The sequence below is a fragment of the Syngnathus leptorhynchus genome, chromosome 6, assembly GCF_054491065.1.
Source record: "Syngnathus leptorhynchus isolate UIUO chromosome 6, UIUO_Slep, whole genome shotgun sequence".
Taxonomy (NCBI): Eukaryota; Metazoa; Chordata; class Actinopteri; order Syngnathiformes; family Syngnathidae; genus Syngnathus; species Syngnathus leptorhynchus.
The window spans coordinates 3406931-3425556 of NC_141200.1; the positions used below are offsets into that span (position 1 = coordinate 3406931).

General features: G+C 40.8%; 5 protein-coding genes across 12 annotated transcripts; 1 reads left to right on the forward strand and 4 right to left on the reverse strand.

Annotated features, from left to right (window-relative positions):
* Nucleotides 1-3139: 3139 nt before the first annotated feature.
* Nucleotides 3140-8626, reverse strand: api5 (apoptosis inhibitor 5). Of its 2 annotated transcripts, XM_085914922.1 has the most exons (15): nucleotides 8314-8626; nucleotides 7537-7698; nucleotides 7334-7427; nucleotides 7067-7132; nucleotides 6827-6978; nucleotides 6549-6755; nucleotides 6326-6430; nucleotides 6153-6242; nucleotides 5885-6066; nucleotides 5687-5780; nucleotides 5566-5622; nucleotides 5390-5475; nucleotides 5162-5304; nucleotides 4452-4541; nucleotides 3140-3223 (listed from the first exon to the last, which is right to left on the reverse strand). In XM_085914922.1, the coding sequence occupies exons 1-14, from the start codon at nucleotides 8383-8385 to the stop codon at nucleotides 4462-4464; spliced, it is 1590 nt and encodes a 529-aa protein (XP_085771048.1). In that variant the 5' UTR covers nucleotides 8386-8626; the 3' UTR covers nucleotides 3140-3223; nucleotides 4452-4461. The 2 variants fall into 2 exon arrangements, with proteins under 2 accessions (XP_085771048.1, XP_085771047.1); XM_085914921.1 differs by lacking the exon at nucleotides 3140-3223 and having other exon boundaries at nucleotides 3919-4541.
* A 445-nt stretch (nucleotides 8627-9071) lies between these two features.
* Nucleotides 9072-12420, reverse strand: samm50 (SAMM50 sorting and assembly machinery component). 3 transcript variants are annotated; one of them, XM_085915286.1, is made up of 15 exons: nucleotides 12090-12420; nucleotides 11598-11684; nucleotides 11421-11522; nucleotides 11258-11345; nucleotides 11063-11169; nucleotides 10859-10989; nucleotides 10686-10773; nucleotides 10484-10612; nucleotides 10287-10358; nucleotides 10116-10202; nucleotides 9960-10030; nucleotides 9816-9885; nucleotides 9585-9738; nucleotides 9360-9501; nucleotides 9072-9228 (listed from the first exon to the last, which is right to left on the reverse strand). In XM_085915286.1, the coding sequence occupies exons 1-15, from the start codon at nucleotides 12108-12110 to the stop codon at nucleotides 9183-9185; spliced, it is 1395 nt and encodes a 464-aa protein (XP_085771412.1). In that variant the 5' UTR covers nucleotides 12111-12420; the 3' UTR covers nucleotides 9072-9182. The 3 variants fall into 3 exon arrangements, with proteins under 3 accessions (XP_085771412.1, XP_085771410.1, XP_085771411.1); XM_085915284.1 differs by having other exon boundaries at nucleotides 11598-11708; nucleotides 12090-12413; XM_085915285.1 differs by having other exon boundaries at nucleotides 9585-9731; nucleotides 9818-9885; nucleotides 11598-11708; nucleotides 12090-12404.
* A 338-nt stretch (nucleotides 12421-12758) lies between these two features.
* efcab10 (EF-hand calcium binding domain 10) lies at nucleotides 12759-13997 on the reverse strand. Its single transcript, XM_085915287.1, has 4 exons — nucleotides 13875-13997; nucleotides 13192-13356; nucleotides 13026-13116; nucleotides 12759-12949 (listed from the first exon to the last, which is right to left on the reverse strand). Exons 1-4 carry the CDS (start codon nucleotides 13975-13977, stop codon nucleotides 12904-12906), a joined length of 405 nt encoding a protein of 134 aa, XP_085771413.1. The 5' UTR covers nucleotides 13978-13997; the 3' UTR covers nucleotides 12759-12903.
* Nucleotides 13998-14165: 168 nt separating this feature from the next.
* uqcc6 (ubiquinol-cytochrome c reductase complex assembly factor 6) lies at nucleotides 14166-15016 on the reverse strand. The gene is made up of 3 exons (XM_085915193.1): nucleotides 14871-15016; nucleotides 14601-14750; nucleotides 14166-14442 (listed from the first exon to the last, which is right to left on the reverse strand). The coding sequence occupies exons 2-3, from the start codon at nucleotides 14706-14708 to the stop codon at nucleotides 14329-14331; spliced, it is 222 nt and encodes a 73-aa protein (XP_085771319.1). The 5' UTR covers nucleotides 14709-14750; nucleotides 14871-15016; the 3' UTR covers nucleotides 14166-14328.
* A 42-nt stretch (nucleotides 15017-15058) lies between these two features.
* Nucleotides 15059-18207, forward strand: tdg.2 (thymine DNA glycosylase, tandem duplicate 2). 5 transcript variants are annotated; one of them, XM_085915188.1, is made up of 10 exons: nucleotides 15064-15193; nucleotides 15392-15463; nucleotides 15851-16200; nucleotides 16330-16541; nucleotides 16685-16754; nucleotides 16830-16965; nucleotides 17041-17123; nucleotides 17380-17474; nucleotides 17550-17724; nucleotides 17803-18207. In XM_085915188.1, the coding sequence occupies exons 1-10, from the start codon at nucleotides 15123-15125 to the stop codon at nucleotides 17910-17912; spliced, it is 1374 nt and encodes a 457-aa protein (XP_085771314.1). In that variant the 5' UTR covers nucleotides 15064-15122; the 3' UTR covers nucleotides 17913-18207. The 5 variants fall into 5 exon arrangements, with proteins under 5 accessions (XP_085771316.1, XP_085771314.1, XP_085771313.1 ...); XM_085915187.1 differs by having other exon boundaries at nucleotides 15070-15193; nucleotides 16327-16541; XM_085915189.1 differs by having other exon boundaries at nucleotides 15070-15184; nucleotides 16327-16541.
* Nucleotides 18208-18626: the final 419 nt, after the last annotated feature.

Genomic DNA, 18626 nt, shown 5'->3' on the forward strand with positions numbered 1-18626 from the left:
ATTTGAAATGTTCTTTTAAATTCAATTCAACCTGAGATCCACTTTATGATGCCATTTTCAAATGAGATTTTATTCGAGTTAAATGCAAAAGGTTCACGCAAATTTAAGGGGGGGGGGATGTGCACAATTGAGGAAAAAAAAATAGAAACGAAGGCAAGACATTCTCCTCCTCCTCCTCCTCTTTTTCTCCTCCTCCCTCGCTCCTGACATTCACATGCTCCATTACGTAATACGCTTCGGTTAGGACGGGTAGGGAGCATGTTTAAAGTCTCCTTCAATCAAATAAGCGCACGCTTTGCTGCACAAGCGTCTTCAATGGAGCTCCAACTGAGCTTTTTTTTTTTTTTAGCCCTCATTCTATTTCCAAGATGCAGCCATGGTAAAAATAGACCTTCCTACTCCTCCTTTGCCCACCACCACTACCACCTTCTCAAGATGGTGCATCTACTCTGATGTAGCTGTCATCAAGGGAACAGTGCAGATGGCTATCAAGATGACAAATTTCCTTCTTGGGCAATGTTTTGGGTGTGACATAATGTGTAAACAATCTGGTCCAAAAACATGTTTAGATTGGAGTAGAACTGTAGAAATTCAATCAAACTTGAGTTAAACGGTCAAAAATGTTCTTGAGAATAACATTTTAGGGTGGAGGCCATTTTGCAGTCGACTGAAAATGACATCACGGTTGCTCGGGTTACGCCCAATCGTAGCTCACCTGTTTTCTGAGTCGGGTCAGGTGATGTTTTGCAAGCTGAGCCACGATTGGCTGTTACCTGAGTCTGAATAATTGTGATGGATAAAAATGGATGGATTTTGCAGCGTCATTTATATTTTGCAAACACAATATTTATCAAAAGCCAGCGTTTGGACGAGAGTGGGGTGCATCGAACGTAATATTGTAAATAGAATTGGGGGGGGGGGGGTCGACTTTTCATTTAAATGGCGTCAAATGGAGCATCTTTTGTCAGAGGCAGTCGAATAGGCCATGTACTTTGGTTCATCAAATGTTTCTTCATCAATTCATTTGTTCTAGAAGATTTTAGAGGTGTTTGAAGTGCTCATTCTGTTTTGCGATTTTAAATTCCACATAGATGGTCCGCTTTAACATGATGTCACCGCTTTGGCTCTTTGCATGTTTGAGATGATTGACTTTTATCGCCAAACTCCATGTGCGGATTTATATTTATATATACACACACATACACACCTCATACACACACGTGCAGCAGCAAGCGCTCCTCCGCACTCCCGTTGAAGTTGACATGTTAACACTCACTGGCTGCTATATTTAGCGCTGCCTCGCCGCACTGTTACTATTCCCAGCATTGCGCATGAGGGGGCGGGTGGCTTTTTATGCATATCCATACATACATACATAAAGATAACAGTATGTGCTTGTTATATTTGGGTATAGCGACTCAAAATACTACGAAGGAGGAAAAGAGGAGAAAAAGGAGCCGTAGGAAACGGAAGAAGATTAAGATGAAGAAGAGGAAGAACGGGTTGAAAGGGAAAATTAGAAATTTGATATAACACAGAGAAGATTGGAATGAACAACAGTGTCAAATTTAAATGGAGAAATGATCAAGTGTATGAAATGAGGCTTCAAAATTGTGACATTAACTGTGGGCGTGTCCACTAATAGCACTAAAACCACCGCCCTACTCAACTGTCAATCAAATATCTATAATATGACTTGGAAAACGGATAGCACAGCTAAGAATGAAGCACTCGAGAGAGGCCATGCTTGTAGACCATTCAAAGGGGGTGGTGGTGGAGCTAGCTAACTAGCTATAGCGCCGCATAACCGCTGATGGAAACAAAAGAGATGAAGTTCTTATTTGGTGGGTGAGATGTTAGTCAATTACAAACTGGTAGTGCAGGACGTGGTGGGAAAGCGTATGTGAGGAACTCTGCTTTAAAAAAAAAAAGACTTTGTGGTTTTATATCATCATATATCTGTGATAGTTCACATTAGGACATAGTGGTTCAGCACCAAGGAGAGTTCCAAAGAAAGTCTCTCAATAGTAATGATAAGGATGTAAGAATTTCAACTTCAGTGGTTTGGAAAAAAAAAAAAAACTAACTTATCTGGGGTATAAATATGGCGTCCGGTCTCAGTGATGCCAAAAGGAAAAAAGAAAGTGCAACGCTGACGCAGTTGATTCTTTTTATAGCCTCTTTACAGACCTCAAACGGACGTGCTCCAATGGCAGCTTCAAGAGGAGGCAATTTGATGGGTGAATTTGGAAGCAACGCAAATTCGGCTCTGGCGTATCGGGCGTTTTGGGACACGGACTGGCTCAAGAGTCAGATGGTGATGAAAAAGAATTGATTTTTTTTTGTTTTGTTCCATTTCTTTTCATTTTTTAATCAAGACAGGCATTCTATGTTAACTAGAAATATCAAGTCCTTTCTCTTTAATTGAATTTACCTTATAATTTTGTTTACTACTGAACTAAAAATGTTTATTTTTCAAATTTTAATATAATTTTTATTTTATTTTTTAAGACAGATTTGTTTTTTGCAATAAGAACGATTTTAGTTCAGAGAATTAACATTTTATCCGGATTATTTTCTTTTTTTCATTTAATTTCTACCTAAACTTTGCATTGTGGTATATTATATTCTCATTTTGGGAGAAGAATTGATTTATTTACTTTGGTTTGGGTGGTTGCCATGGTAACACCATTGGACCCAAGCGGGTTGTAAGAGGCGAGAAGTGAAGTTACCTGTCAGTTGGTGGAATTTCTTTCTTGCGTTTCCATTGGAGCCGATGATCCGATGTGTGTTTGGCTGAGTTATAGGAAGAATCTGATTGGGGCGGACAAAAATAGAAAGCAAATTAAGTACGGATTTTTTTAATGGTTACAATTTTTTTGAACCCCTAAAAAAAAAAGAAGAGAATCTGTTTACAATGGGAATAGAAAGGCATGGAAAAGGAAAACTCTGAATCCAAATCATATCACATCATAACGGGTCTAGTTTTGATCCCTTGTCCGCCCACACCTCTTCTTGTATTACTGCATGATTATTTTAAATTCTGCAGTGTGTGTGTGTGTGTTTGTGTGCGCGCGCGCGCGTGCTTTGGGAAATACCTGGTCACGATCAATCACTAGAATTCTTTTCCCACAGTTGCTTACCGCCCCCTGCTGGTCAAATGTGGCGATGTTCAAAGAGGACCTTAAAAGTACCACGGAAGATGAACGGTTTGAGTGGATTGCTAAAACAAATTAAAAAAAATAAATAGATCAGACAGATGGTTGTAATGCTCACGGGGGCAATTCATTCAAACATAATGAAATGACATCCACTAATCCAGATTGTGTGTTACGATTAAAATGTGTTCAGTGTAATTTGGATTGATTTTTAGGGCTTTTTTTTCTGCAACATGATTGCGGCATACGTTTATCATGTCAGTAACAAGGCTAATTTTGCAGAATTTAAGCATAAAAACATGTTTTTTTTCCCCCCCTGTATGCAAGACAAAGAATGAAGCCTGAAACGATCAACGGGGCTAAAAATAGAACTGGTTGTTGCTCTGGCAGAAAGGAAAACCCTGGTCTGCATCGCCCCCAAGAGGGGAGAGCCTGTCACAACATAAAAAAAAAAAAATTTCCTTTGTTCTATACTAAATCCCAAGACAGAAAAAAAAATTCGCACAGTGGTAATTAAAATACAGCTTCCTCCGATTAGTTTTTAATCCACTGTTTGGTTTTTTTCAGAATCGGAATGGTTAAGTCGACTACGAATATTTAAAGATTTTTGGGTGTGAAAATATCCCTTGATGTTGGATACGAAAGAAAATTTTCATCAGGGACAAGCGAAGTTATGTATTCATGCTTGCTTTGTAAAAAACCCACTCCTGGAAAAAAAAAAAAAAAAACAATCAATATATCGTACATGAAGACATGACAGCCACCGTTCATACAAGTTTATGATAAAAATCCAACATCGTCAATTCATACAAAGTTCTAATAATTGCCCAATTCATACTGAACCTCGTCTAACAACAATTTAAAAAATGAAAACAAGATTAAATAAACAGGTCACAAAAAAAAAAATGCACCCTAACATTACTTTGCAGGACAAAAATGAGGACCTTTTTTTTTTTTGATTATTTTTTTCCTTTTGAAAAATTCCCAGCGGGAACCAAAACTACTTGTGTGTCACATCTCTGCAGTCTTTTTGTTCCACAAGAATACACGTCATTGATAAAAACAAGGGAGAGGAGCTAGTGCTACGGGCCTTGGCTTCTTGACGACTTCTAGTTGGTCTGGATAGAAAAGTCCATTGTGAGGAAGAGGCGAGGAGGAGGAGTTTAGGGGGAAAAAAAAAAATACATGGAAACTAATTATTGAAACATGGAAGTGGGACAGAAGTGGTGTCCATTTAGATTGACGGTAAAGATTTCGGCGTAATGCAGTTCAATGAGTGACAAGCGAGCACACCCCCTTAGCCTTAGTAGATCCGCCCTCGGCTTCTGTTGCCTCTGGTGCCGAAGCCCCGTCCCCGTCCTCCCCTGAAGCCGCCGCGCTGCTCTGTAGGCAACATTGTCGGTGGAAACCACAACGTTAGCAATGGCCCCCCCACACAAAGCACACAAAAAAAATCTAATTTGAAAAGAGCTCTGAATTATGTTGAGTGTTTCTGTATCATTTAAGAGGTGCATTTTGGATTGATTTCAGATTTATAAATTAGGATCCAAGAGGCATTTTACTTGATTTTAATTTCAATCTACACATGAGGGAAAACAAAAGATTCCGATTTATTTTCTTTTAAACTGATAAATTTGAAACCTAAAAATGTTTCCGTTTTTGTTGTTGACTGAAAATTAAAAAACAAATCAAAATTTCCTTCAAGGTTTTTTATTCATTTCAAGCTCCCGTGCGACGCAAAACGATCCGCTGGCAAATGTATTTGTTATTGATTTGTCAATTAGTATATACTCTTGAAATAGTGTAGCTGCTTTGGAGCAATCAACCAAAAATTTTGCAAACTGCTGTGACATTTTTGATGTTGTTAATGTAAATCTGGTCATCAGTATGCGAGTTTTGCAAAATATAATCAAGGCCAGCCATAAAGTGTCCATAAGATAATCAAAGACAACATATCAGTAGATTACTTCGAAAAGGTCAATGTGGTGTGTTTGCATTCCCACCGTAGTTTAAGTTTCCTAGGGAGGCGCTGTATTTGCCGCTGGGTGGGTTGTAGATTTGCCGGGCGTCCCGCCGAGGCTGGGGGGTCGTCGGCTTCTTCAGGCTGGCGACCGAGCCTGCGTCGTCGCTGGACGGACGCTTCAGACTGCGGGCAGAGATCGGAGAAATGATTGGTCAGTCGAGCAAGGATATTTTTGGACTGGGCCGCGTTGCGACGTGTCATAACGTACGCCACGGCCGCCGCCTCGCTTTTCTGGACTGGCTTCCAAGACAGAGAAACGGCGCTCTTGAACGATGGGGGGTTGTGGAAGAGATCCTGCCATTCAGAATAACAATTGAGTTGGGGGCTAATAATAGATTGATTCATTTGTGGACACGAATAAAGGACACTTGGGCGAATTCCAACCTTGATGAGGACGTTGATGTTGTTTGTGATCTTCAGGGCCACTACTTTGATCTTATTCTGAAAAAGAAAAAGACCCGGTCAGCACTGGCGTGGCGACAGACTGAGCGACGGCTGCGTCCACCTCGTCCGTCTTGAGCGCTTCTCCCGTCTTGCCCTGCAGAGCCACTCGCAGCTGTCTGATGTAAACCTGCAGGCCTCTGGCGAAATACTGTAACCTGCAATTCCGATGGCACGTGCGCCGCCGGTTTTTAGATGGCGTCCAAAAAGGTGACATTTTCTCAGTTAGTGTGATGCCTCTCGACCGCGAGCGACGCCGCACCTGATCTTGAAGTCTTTGAGGCAATCGACGTCCACTTTGTCAATGAGGAAGTCGGGCAGCTTCTTGCCCAGTTGATGGAAGCTGAAGAGCAGACACTCCACGTAGCTAAACTGCAGCTTGGGCTCCTCGCCGGTTTGCTGCTCGCCGTTCTCCACCTCTTCCGGGGGCAGAGGCATGTACTCCTATGGCGGGAAAAAAAGAAATGTGCAAAATGAATGCCAGTCAACTTTGACGCCACCCCGAGTTTGTGCCCAATGTGTTTACCCACCAGCAGCTTGGTGAAAAGCATGTTGAGGTTGGTCTCCAGCTTGTCCATGTCGCCACAGAAAGGACTCATCTCTGCCAACAGTTTGAGGACCTACGCAAAACGGACGTGAAAAAGGCAATGGAGTCGCCCCATACAAACTTTTAAAACGACTAATTGAGGAACTAGATACTGACCTCAAGTTGAATGTCTAGCTCGGCCACAGGAGTCGTCAGCGTGCTGAGGTTGGGCAGGACGTGTTCACAAAAGTAGGTCACAAAACGTGTGGAATGAACATTTTTCTACAGGAGGAAAAAAATTAAATGGAACATATAGTGAGTGACCTTTTTCCTCCCCAAAAGAAAACAGCTTCAGAAACTCTAAGCTCTATTTAATCTACAAAAAAAGTGGTGTTCTCACAGAGAAGAGGGGCAGTGCCTGGCGTGTGCACTGCAGCAGGCGGTCCACCGTGTCAGGGTCGGCCGGGTTGAGCGCCTGCTCCAGGAAGGCCTGGTCCACCACCAGCTCCACCAGCTGCTGGCGCCCGCTCACCGTCTGCAACACGCGTAGTCCCGACACCAAGCGCATCAGCAGCACAAACTCCTCGCCCGTCACGTCCTCCAGCACCTGCGAGCGAGCGGGTTTGCATGGTCAACGAGAGCAACGACAAATTCAATTTACAAAGACACGAGGCAAACCTTCTTCGTCTCTGCAAAGACGTACTCCTCCACCTCCTTTGTCATGACGTCCTCGGGCAGGGTCTTGAGCTTAGTGGACAGAAATTTAATGGCCCGCTCGCGCACAATGTCCTCCCCTTGAAGGATCTGCGAGAAGAGGCCACCGAGGGTGCCTGCGGGAAACGCAACATCCTTCATCAAGTTAGTAGGGAGGGGGGAAAAAAAAAATGCAAAGACGTACTGAAAAGCACACTCGCGTACCCTTCACGTCAATCTTGAAGATGGAAATCAGCGAAACGTTCACTTGGTTGAATTCAGCTGTGTCATCTAAAAGAGGAAAGCAGATATACTTCGTTTCACAATGCCGTAAAGATGAGTGAATACTTTTTTGTAGGTTAGTATAACCTCAAGAGTATTGAGTAGACAACAAGACAATGTAAAGAAAAAAAAAACCCGGTGAAATAGATTGTAATTGCTGCACACATAAATCAAGGTACCACTTTGTTATTTATAAATCCAATACAATACCTGTCTGGAGGAGTTGGGTGAGAATATCGGACACCTTGAGGATGTTGTCGCCCGTTGCAAACCGTGGAAGCTCCTTAATAGCCTGTCGTCGAATCTGAACCATAGTGAGCAGGTGGATTGTGAGACGCTTGGAAATACCAGTGCACGAACGCGGCCTGAGGTTCCATTTCGAGACACTGCGTGTAGTCGGCAGGCACACTCACCGACACGTCATCGTCTTCGCAGAGATCCAGCTGGGCGTTGATGGCCGCGTCGGCAAACTCCGGAAAGCTGCTGAAGAACTTTGGGATGAATTGAGCCGCCAGGCGCTTCTCCTTGGGCCCGCCTTTCACGCCATTTAGGATGACTTGGTAGGCGTCTTTGTGCTGAAAAATGCAAGATACAAGAAGCACATTTGTTATGAGCATGTGTTCAACGTTATTTTCAGTCAAGAATGAAGATTTGGGATTCTAAAGCAGCATAGGACAGGTACATCAAGAAGGTAAACAGTAGTTTCGAGAAACAGAAAAGGGTTTGCATAACAATCAAGTCTGAGGGAAGGGAAGAGGATATGAGGAAAACAACTCTGAAGTGGAAGGAAGGCAAAAGTGGAAGGGTGAAAAAAAGCAAGACTGAGGGAAGGAATTGACTTTTTAATAAAGAGTAACGAAAAAGGAGTTAAAACAAAGTAGTAGAATAAAACCATTTAATTTCTCGCTATCCTGTTATTATTATATTAATTGTATTACTAGAAAGGACTTCAAAGTTCTAATTGTGTTTTGAAAAAAACCAATAAATGCCTCAAAAAACGTTCGCTTGTGAATTAACAAGAGCCCATCAGTCGGCTCAAAGCTAGCCGCTAGCTTAGCATCCACCCCCCTACTCACAACACAATCTTACGTAAGCTAGCAACCAGCAATATAAAATATAAATGAAAGTTGAGCGTTTTCGCTAAACTTCTCGTGTAATATAGATACCGTGTTTTTTGCTCTTTTCCTTACCTGGCTAACGTCGTCCTTGGCATCAGCAAGGACCCCGTAGCTTCGATAGAGATCCTCGATAGTGACCGCCATCAGCGTGCGTCCGATGAGCCTGGCACTCAGCTCAAATGAAAACTAATGCCCAAAAAAAAATACCCTCTCTATTCTTTTTATCACTGGTTAATGGGGTCGTGGCGCTACACCGCTATTTTGTGTACGCAGTATCACAAAATGGGAATAGGGAGGCGAAATTTCGATGATCAATCCTCGCTCGTCGTCTGTAATACCTGCAACGTTCTGCGGACGAGAACGGGCTAAGCTACGAGACTACGGAAGTAATGACGAAGCGCATGTGCATATTTAGCCAATCAGAAGACGGAATATGACACATGTGACTAAGAAAATGAGCGGAAAGTGCCGCGCAGTTATGGCGCTCATTTGACGCAGCCATAAGCAACCCATTCAATCCATCTTTTTATTTATCTGTACATGTATTGATATAACTCCTTAACTAAAAGTTAAGGAAAATAATTTAAGGACCAAAGTCAAAATGATTGAGAAAAAAAAGTAAGCCAAAGGTGCTTTTATGGAGTCAAAATAATGCGGGGAAAAAAATACTAAATTGGCTAATAATAAGAGCAACCAAACTTTTTTTTTTTTTTAAACACGATGGCATCTGCTTGGTTTGTAAAACGTAACGAGCCTAAAAGACTAAGAAATCCAGTACAAATATATTTCAAAGGTAGGAAAAGAAAACAATTAACACAAAGCAATGCTAATTCAGTGCAAACATGTTTATCATTGAAGTGTTGAGTTGCAAAGAAACATCTAATATTTGCAGTCTTCCCTTTCAGCACCGTGGCATTCCTGTTGAACAGAGACTCCTGGCTTCAGAGGAAGCGTATTCCTGCTCCGAACTGCACTCCATCACATATCCTGGAAAAACAACATCTTCAAATTCCATATTTTTGTAATATTAAACAAAAAAAAAGATAGACCAAGAAAAATCATTTCCCAATCTACGGGAGGAGTGCCAGTGGAAATCAAGATGGCATTTGTGATTTTACCTGTCTCCACTCTGAACTCCCATGGGAATGCAGTAGTTCAGCTCCAGTCTAGCAATGTTGCCCAAACGCAACACAATGCCAAGTCCATATGACCAACGGATGCACTCAGCCAGCTTCTTCAAATGTGCTTGAGGGCCCTCCCCTAACCAAGACAAACCTGTTCAACTTTTGAGGCATAATGTACTGCAATCATTTTTTTTTTTTTGAGGGGGGGGTCTTATTCACCATAGTTGAGATTGCAAAGATTCCCGGCGTTGAGAAAGAAATGCGTTCGGAAGAGGTCTCCGAAGCCCCCCCTGCCTGGCCTGAAGGGCAGCGGAGTGTAGAGGTGAAGGCCTCCCGCCCAGTAGGCTTCTCCTCCCAGGTAATCGCCTGTCATACCAGTAAAAAAACAAAACACAAACATTTAACAAACACAAAAGAAGAGTCGAAGCTGACAATGAAGCCAATGATCTCACCTTCGCTCTGCGGGCCCATGCTATACATGCTGAAACCACGAACACTGGTGGGACCACCCAGATAGAACCTGGAGGGATGACGAAGAAAATGATGATCATCTGTTCAACTTTTCCCCATTTCAAATATAACAACTCTAAAAACCTGTCTGCAATGCTTGTTGGCTTTTCACCAATAGGCAGCAGCAAACCGCCCCACAAGGAGGCAGACAGAACCTGCGAGGCGAAAAAAAAAAAAGAATGAAGAATCATTTTATATTTTTAACAGGCTTTAAAATGACAAAAGATATAGAAATCTTACAGAGTCCCAAAAGAGACTTTTATTGAGCTGGATTTCAAAGTCCTCCTTGAGGAAACTGGCATCTCCTCCCGTGTAACCAGCAAGCTCCTGCACAACATGAAACAATTAATAATACATTAATAAATGAATATGTTTGTGGATTCATGGAGAATAAAGTGGTCTGCAAGCGACCTGATGGATTTTCAAGAGGACGCCTTTCCTGGGCAGGATGGAGGAATTTCTGGTGTCGATGACCATGGCGTGCTTGACGGGGAAAGAAAAATGTCATCCGAGGTGGTGATGTCATCGTTAGAATTGACTCAATGTCATTCAAAATGGCAGTTTATGGAACAACTGTGCATTTCTTGATCGATTAAAATCGAAGATACCGCCAATGACGACTTGAGGGAATGTCCACTCTCTTCCCGGACAGCGAAGGAGGCGGTACGAGCGAGACATCCCAAATCTCTCCACACGCCTTCCCACTTCAGGGTTTGGTTGGTCTTCCATACGGGGAACTGAGCATAGAAAGATAGCATACGGTCAAAAAAAATTCCCTGCGCAATAACGAAACTGTTTGCGGGTATTTACATTCAGCTCCACCGAGACGCCACGATCCGTCTCCCGTAGGGAGCTCCACGGAAATTGACCGGTTACTTTATAGGCATTGAACGTGATGCTACAGGAAAAAGAAAAAAAAACAAAGAGATGTAAAAATCACTTCACTTCAAAAAATACAGTCAAAATCCAAAATGTGTTCTTACTTGCGTTCAAAGTTTCCCACTTGAGGTTTGAAAAAGGAAAGCCCGTAGGAAGTCTCTTTGGTGCCGTACGAGAATTGAAAGGTGAGCTTCTCGGCCCGGCCGAACACATTGGGCAACTTCATTCCCAGTACCTGCCGTGACGAATTATTGTAACCATCACTGAGTAGTGACAACTCAAGTGAGATCATCCTGTTGCGCACTTACCATGCTTCCTTCATTGTTGCCCACCATCGTGTTGTAACTGCCGGTCATCCGCCTCAGCTCGGTGACCTCGAAGGTCACGTCGAGGCCGTTGGGAAGAGCGTCATCACCTTGAATATATAAAAAAAAAAAAAAAAGAAGTCAAAGTAGGTCTACAAAAATATTTGGATGCAAAAAGTACAGTTGTGTTTGACGTACCTCTTGAGGTGTCAATAACAACTTCAACTTTTCGGAAGATTCCCAGACGGAGCAGCTTCTGCCTGGCTTCGTGGGATTTTTTCATCACCTGAATTAACAAACACAGCAGCGAAGACTCAGTTAACAAGCTGGAATTTCATTTTGTCGTATTTACGGTACATACATCGATTAAATTCCTCGCTCGGAAAACGCCTGAGATCTCATAAGACAGCAGGTCCTCCTTGGTCCTTCCAAGCCCGTCTATATGGACCCTCTGGACCACCACCTTTGGATTTTCACAGAAACACAAGAACATTTTATTTGACAAAATGATGTTTTGGAGCAACTACATGAATCTTACATCCTTGTTTTCCAGAATCTCCTGCTTGGGTTCCTGCTCCATTTCAGGAGGCTCAATGTCGTCGGCGTGAATTCCCAACTCTGGACCCTGCATGGGCAGAGGGTCCAGGCTCTGTGACACCATGTTGAAGAAAAACAATCATCAGAGGAACACTGTGATTCAAATAATAAAATGAATTTCCTGATGTTTTTTCATTCCCAGATGATAAAAATGTGATGCACAAATAGACGTCATGAAGACACCGAGTTGGCATCTTCGTCTTAAGCAAACCTCAATTTTCAGCATTTTTGAGTTAATATCTTAAAATGCACAGCAAGTAAAATGTGATAAAAGTACAAAAAATCATATTGTGTTGGTTAATATGCGCCCCTAATGTTCAATGTGTCGTCGAAGGGTGGACACTGTCACTGAGGGCCTCCCTTTTCTCCTTAGCTGCCGCACACGGCGAGAGGTCAAACGCCGAAAACAACACATTTCCGTCGCTTTTCTTACCCTGGCGTGGACGGTGCCCATGCTGGGATCCAAGCGACGGTGACTGGGTGGAAAACGGTGACAGTTGAGAGAGGGGGAGAAATGGAGAAAGCAAACAGCCAAGACTAACAAGCGGAGACAGGAGAAAGGGCTTCACGCAAGGAGGCGGCCATGTCACTTCCGGAATTCGGCTTGGCCACGCCCACAAGGAAGCGGCCATTCATTTCATCTTCGGTGAAAACTACAAAACAATATACACTAGTACAAGAAAAATGAATGACTAATGTAAATACAGTACATTTGAAAATATAGCTAACTAAAATACGTAAGTAAATATAAATGATAGACAATTATATAAAAAACAGACTTGATACAAACCATAAAACAAATACATATACTGTAAATACAGAAAATAGAATATATAAATAAAATACAAAAAAGTACATGCAACAAGTACATAAATATTACATCACAGTGAATGCCATCTGTTTATCATAAAATTAAGCAAACAATTCACTTTTTTATTCATTGATGTGTTTATAAAATATTTTGTTTTAACATTATTAATTACACTGACAAATGGATGAGTGACAAATGTGCAGCATTCATATGAAGAAAGTAATGAATCATAATTTACTGTCACTACGCATGATTCATATCGCAATTAAATCATCATTCAGTTCCACCAAATCAAATACTTCATTGTTTTATTTGTATCGTTATAAAATAATGTCATGCGATCATGTAGGTCTGTCTCAAAGCATAAAATGGAACAGCATTGCAAAAGTGTATATAGATACAAAAAAGGGTTACTTTTAATAGTAAAAATAAATATTTAGGGTTGTTTGTATGTTGACGAGCCTTTCTGCAAGCTTATCGTCCTGTAAAAAAAAAACAACACAATATTATGATGCAAAAATAAAGAATTTTAACTAAATTCCGAACAACCTTTCTTACCCTTCTGTTATGAAAGTATCATAGGATATTTTGTCTTCGTTTACACCATCAGGACACTCGTTGATGTCTTTCATGCCCAGTGAGATTAGAGCTGAGGAGAGAAAAAGGCCCGTTTAACAGAACACTATGTAAAGATGTTTCTTTTCTGAATATCTTTGGCACTCACCCTGTTTGTATTGTGTAAACGTGACATGTTTTTGATTGGCCGGGTCCACTATACCAAACACTGCAACCAGGTTGGAAGGGCTGAGTAGACTGGGCGCTTCTTGGCCGTTATCTCGAGCTTCTTTTAGTTGTGTCAGTTTCTCAATGAGAAACTCTTTGGGATCATCTAAAAAGAAAAGAACAAACTATTTAGACAAAAGATAATATGAATAGCACATGAAAAGACAACAACGTGAGGCTAATGGAAAGACTAGGACAAATATACGCGTATATATATATATATATATATATATATATATATATATATATATATATATATATATATATATATATATATATATATATATATATATATATGTATGTGTGTGTGTGTGTGTTTACAAATAAGAGAATCAAAATAAAATATGTAATGGCCAATGACCAATCAAACTGCAGTAAATTGGAAAAGTCGACAGTGATTATTATGATGCAAAATTTCATAGTATTTCTGTACAATTCCAGGATATTTATAAACTTTCGAAATATACAATAAGCTCGAGTAAATAATTTTACACATACTACAAAGAAAAAATAATAGTTTAATCAGAGGAACGAACCATTAAACAGTGACTTTCTAGTTCAGGTAAACTACTAATTAGCTGGTACAATCGAGTCGTTTTAGTTTGTAATATATAAAAGACTAACCTGGTCTGTAAAAGAAGAGCATGCTGGTGAGGTTTTTCATGAGGTCGAAGATTTTGTGTTTTTCCAGGTAAGCGGAAGCTTCTTTCTCCCGTTCGGTCGCCATCTTGTCTTCAATTCTGAATGTTGACATTTGGTTGCTAGGATACGAAGTCTCCGCACAAAAAAATGGGTCGTCGTGCGATATTTGTGTATCAAAGAAATCAAAATAATAAAAACTTGATTTTTATACATAAATGAGGCGTGACAAAATTCAACAATTAAATAAAAAATTTCATTACAAGCAATTAAAAATGCCATTAATTTATTTATTGTATTTACATTTTGAAACACATTTTCTACAATGCTTATCCGATCATGCGCCGTCTTCCTTAACACATGCTGGAATCGCTGATGACTGTAATACAATATATTGTCCATCGCCCTGAGAATATTTCCATTATAAATGATCTCCAGATTAGTTCGTCTTGGGTTCTTCTTTCATCTGCTGCTGTGTGGTTGTTTCTCTGAGTTTGAAGCCCAGTAATTCTGTCTTTAGCTCACCAGGTTTTGGGGGGACCTCTGGTATACTCTGATGGAAAAGAAAGAAATCCACACACACACTTTCAGAAACAAATGACAACTTCAAATTGAAAATAGAGATACTTAAATCGGTCAATACTTCACAATAAATTAATACTGATGAATACATTTGTAAATCTTCAATGGCCTTGAATTCCATCCTCTCACCAGGTCAGGTAAGTAGTACTGATGAACCGCCTGTGCCCCGGCAAACATGGCCAATATACACGCTCCGTACATCCTCAGGTAACGAGTCCATGACACTCCAGCAGGCATTTTTGCACAGCTTCAACGTGGAACACCATGCAAACTTTCGGACTGTGAACAAATACAAACACATATTATGCCATCAGTCACTACTGAGATGAAAAGCTACCTTCTCATGTTTGAGCAAATAGGCCCACGTTTACTTTTAAATGTTTACGTTAAAATGCCTACCTAGGTGAATTATCGCATTGTTAAATGTGTAAACACGTTGTTTTCGATCCAAGGACTGACGGTCACCGAGACACGAACAGGTCGCACGCCGAAGAGATTACATCCGGGTTGGAGTCGTCGCCTTTCGTTTTGTCCGATAGAGGGCGGTAACGCACATCAATAAGTTGCCAAGACGGTGAGATGCTGATGAAGAAGAAAAAGTGCGCCTTCCGACCGATAGGTGGCAGTAAGCGAACACATCGTAAAGTTTCGATGCTCTTTGTTTTGAAATTGCTTCCCTGCCCCCTCGTCTCAAAATCCGAAGCTTTAAAAATGTATGACAGGTATGTCAAATTTGGCATATATGAGATTGTTTTATCCCGCTAGATGTATATTATTTAAAATCGTTTGATAAAGGTAACGTAAAGCGACAAGTGCCATTATTCGGAGATGTTTTTTGTCATGGTAGCGTAAGGAGCACTGCAATGCGCTCTCTTTCGGCACAGCTTCGTTGTTCTCTGAATCTTGATGTTTTTGTGAAGTAAATTGACAGTCAGTATGGAGGAAAACGAGTTTACACCGTTGACTGTGCCCATGGATTATTTCCAGCAGTGGTGAGTTGTTGCTGGAATAATTTCGAGGAAATGCAATCGTCATCTCGGCTTGTTATGTTTTTCTTTTCAATTATTAAAATGTTCATTTTTTGTGCATGCAGTATAATGCAATCTGAAAGCAAAATGATTCGCATATACACGTAAAACTAGAAAACAACAACACCATTTGTGAGCAACTCCATTTTTTTAATTTTTGTTTGCATGTTTTGAGTAGTCTAAAAAGTGTTGTTGTGCATTCATCATGTGTCTTCACTGACCACTAGATGTCCAGTAAATTGTCCTAAAGTGTCCTACTTTTTTTATGGAAACCACAGGGACTCAAAACTGTGCAATAGTTGACAAGAATATCACCCAAATTCTTAAATGGCTTGTTGGTTGTTACAAAAGGTACCAGTCAAGCCAGCAACACCCCGAGGTGCAGCCCGTGATGTCCCACCACAACCACTACAGCGAGGGCCCCAGGGATGAGCCGGTCATGACTGAACTGTCGGTGCACAAGGAGCAGCCGCTCTACCAGCAGGAGCCGTTTTATCAGAACTACTTCCACTACCAGGAGCCCGTCTACCAGCAGGAGCAGCAACAAGATCAGCATCCTGCTTACCCACAGCAACAACAACAACAGCAGCAGCAGAATCAGTTTGAACACACAATACAACAGCAATCTCAGTATCAACATCCAACACAACAAGAAGAGCTGAATGTTCACCACCAACCTCCACCCGCTACCCCACCTCAAGGTAAATGATTTTTTTTAAACTGTTCCCTGAAAATAGCTACTATTGAAAATAGATCATGAATAGTCTATATAAATTAATCCAGGCTATTTTTTCTATCATATGTACTTTTTTTTTTTTTTTTTGTAGCAGCGATGCCGGTGAAGAAAAAGCGAGGGCGCCCGCCCAAGAATCAGCGCGAAGTAGGAGGAGGCGGGACGGTGAAAGAAGAAGATGAGGATGAGAGCGAGGCGGCAGCAAAGAAGGCCAAAAGGACACTGAACCGCTTCAACGGCATGTCAGTGGCTGAGGTTATGGCCAAAACGCTGCCTGACGTTATTACCTACAATCTTGACATTTTGATCGTGAGTTATAAAGAGCATACCGAATTCTTCAATCATAAAAAGTGCACAATTGTCAGAAGATGCGTCGTAAGGTTTTTGTTTGAGGAGCGTGTTGTTTTCTTTGAGATGTGTTTCTGTGGTAACCCCCTCGTGTTTCTCCTCAGATTGGAATCAACCCGGGATTATTGTCGGCCTACAAAGGACACCACTATCCCAACCCTGGCAACCATTTCTGTATGTTGACATTTCCATTCATTATTCATGTGATTTGTAATTTTTTTTTTTTTTTATATCCTGCTTTGTCCGCAGGGAAATGTTTGTTTCTGTCCGGTTTCACCGAGCAGCAGCTCAACTTCACGCATGACGAGAGCCTCCCGGAGAAATACGGCATCGGCTTTACAAATATGGTTGAGAGGACCACACCTGGTAGCAAAGACCTTTCCAGGTGATTATGCCTCACATTTAAAGAAAGAAATGAAATCTAAAAAGACATTCAAGCTTGTCTTCTTTTCCTTTGCAGTAAGGAAATCCGTGAAGGAGGGCGACAGTTGCTTGAAAAGCTGCAAAAATACAAACCGCTGATAGCAGCTTTTAACGGAAAAGGTGATGAAATATTATTTCCCATCTTATTGGGAGATTAAAAAGTGACATTCAAAGGTCTTAAGATTTATATTTGATACTATTATATTTTTGCACCCAAAAAAATCTATACAAGGTACAACTATTGAAAAAAATAATTCATTTTGCCCAGTCATAGTAATTACCACCCACATTCAAAGAACATTTAAAAAAATGTTTTTTTAATTAATATGTCCTCAAAGTTGCAGATGCCTTCTATATATATATTTTATCATATTAGGTATTTACGAAATATTCTGCAAGGAAATCTTTGGCGTGAAGGCCAAGAACCTGGACTTTGGCTTGCAGCCCTACAAGATCCCTGACACTGAAACGGTATACAAAATATTAAATCCCCAAATTTAAAACCCATCATCAAGAAAAAGCCATAGTGTGTTTCTCTTGGTCTAGGTGTGCTACTTGATGCCTTCATCCAGTCCACGGTGTGCTCAGTTCCCCCGCGCGCAGGACAAAGTGCACTTCTACATCAAGCTGAAGGAGTTACGAGACCACATGAAATGTGGAGTAGTGCCCGGCCGGGATGTGATGGAGACAGACTACTCCTTTGACCTGCAGCAGGCTAAAGGTAACTCCTTGCAGCATACAGCAACAACTCTGGGATTTCTTTCTTACATTTTTTTTTTCTTGCTTCTTTGTTGTACAGAAGATGCAAAGAGGATTGCCATCAAAGAGGAGCAGGTGGATCCCGAATACGAAAGTTGTAGCGGTCAGCATGAGAATGTGAGGCAAAGCAGTCCAGGAAACTTTTACTGAAGTGACATTTGCACACTGCAATTGGCACACAAGAGGAATCACACAGTTTACTGCAGAATTTTAGTGGAATGCACTAAAAAAAAAAAAAAAAAAAAAAGGACTGCACACAACTGTTTCAACTTAGCCCTCACTGAGCATGTATTGTACTAGGTGTGATATTTTTCACTATTTATTGCTTTTGCTATCACCTTTTTTCTTTGGTTACTTACTTTTGTACTGTATTTTGAAATAATGAAATTTTATGTGTAACCATCTGTGCAGACAAGTGATTTGACTATGATTTCTATTAAAATTGTAATGATTAATTTCCCACTATGGTTCTTTGTGTACTGTAAAATGTACATATGAGTGGAAAAAGTCAGCTTTTTAATGTTTGAGACGTAATTATGCAAGACTTACCGGTTTCGATTTAAAAAAGTTACTGGTTTTATTTTCCTACGCATAATAATCATACGCCGCATCCTACGTCACAAACTTTCAGCCAATAGAAAACATCTTCACGTTTAAAACCCTCGCGGTTCAAACCAATAGTACACAAGGTATTTCTCAATTTTTGTAATATTCTCTACAAAAGCAAAAAATAAAGAGATTTATACGCATATAAATGTATAAAACTGTAGATAATAATCTCTATGTCTCACACAATGATTTGAATAGAGTTTCTGGTTAACTGTATTTTATTCCTCTTTCCATCGACCCCTACGTCTCGGACTT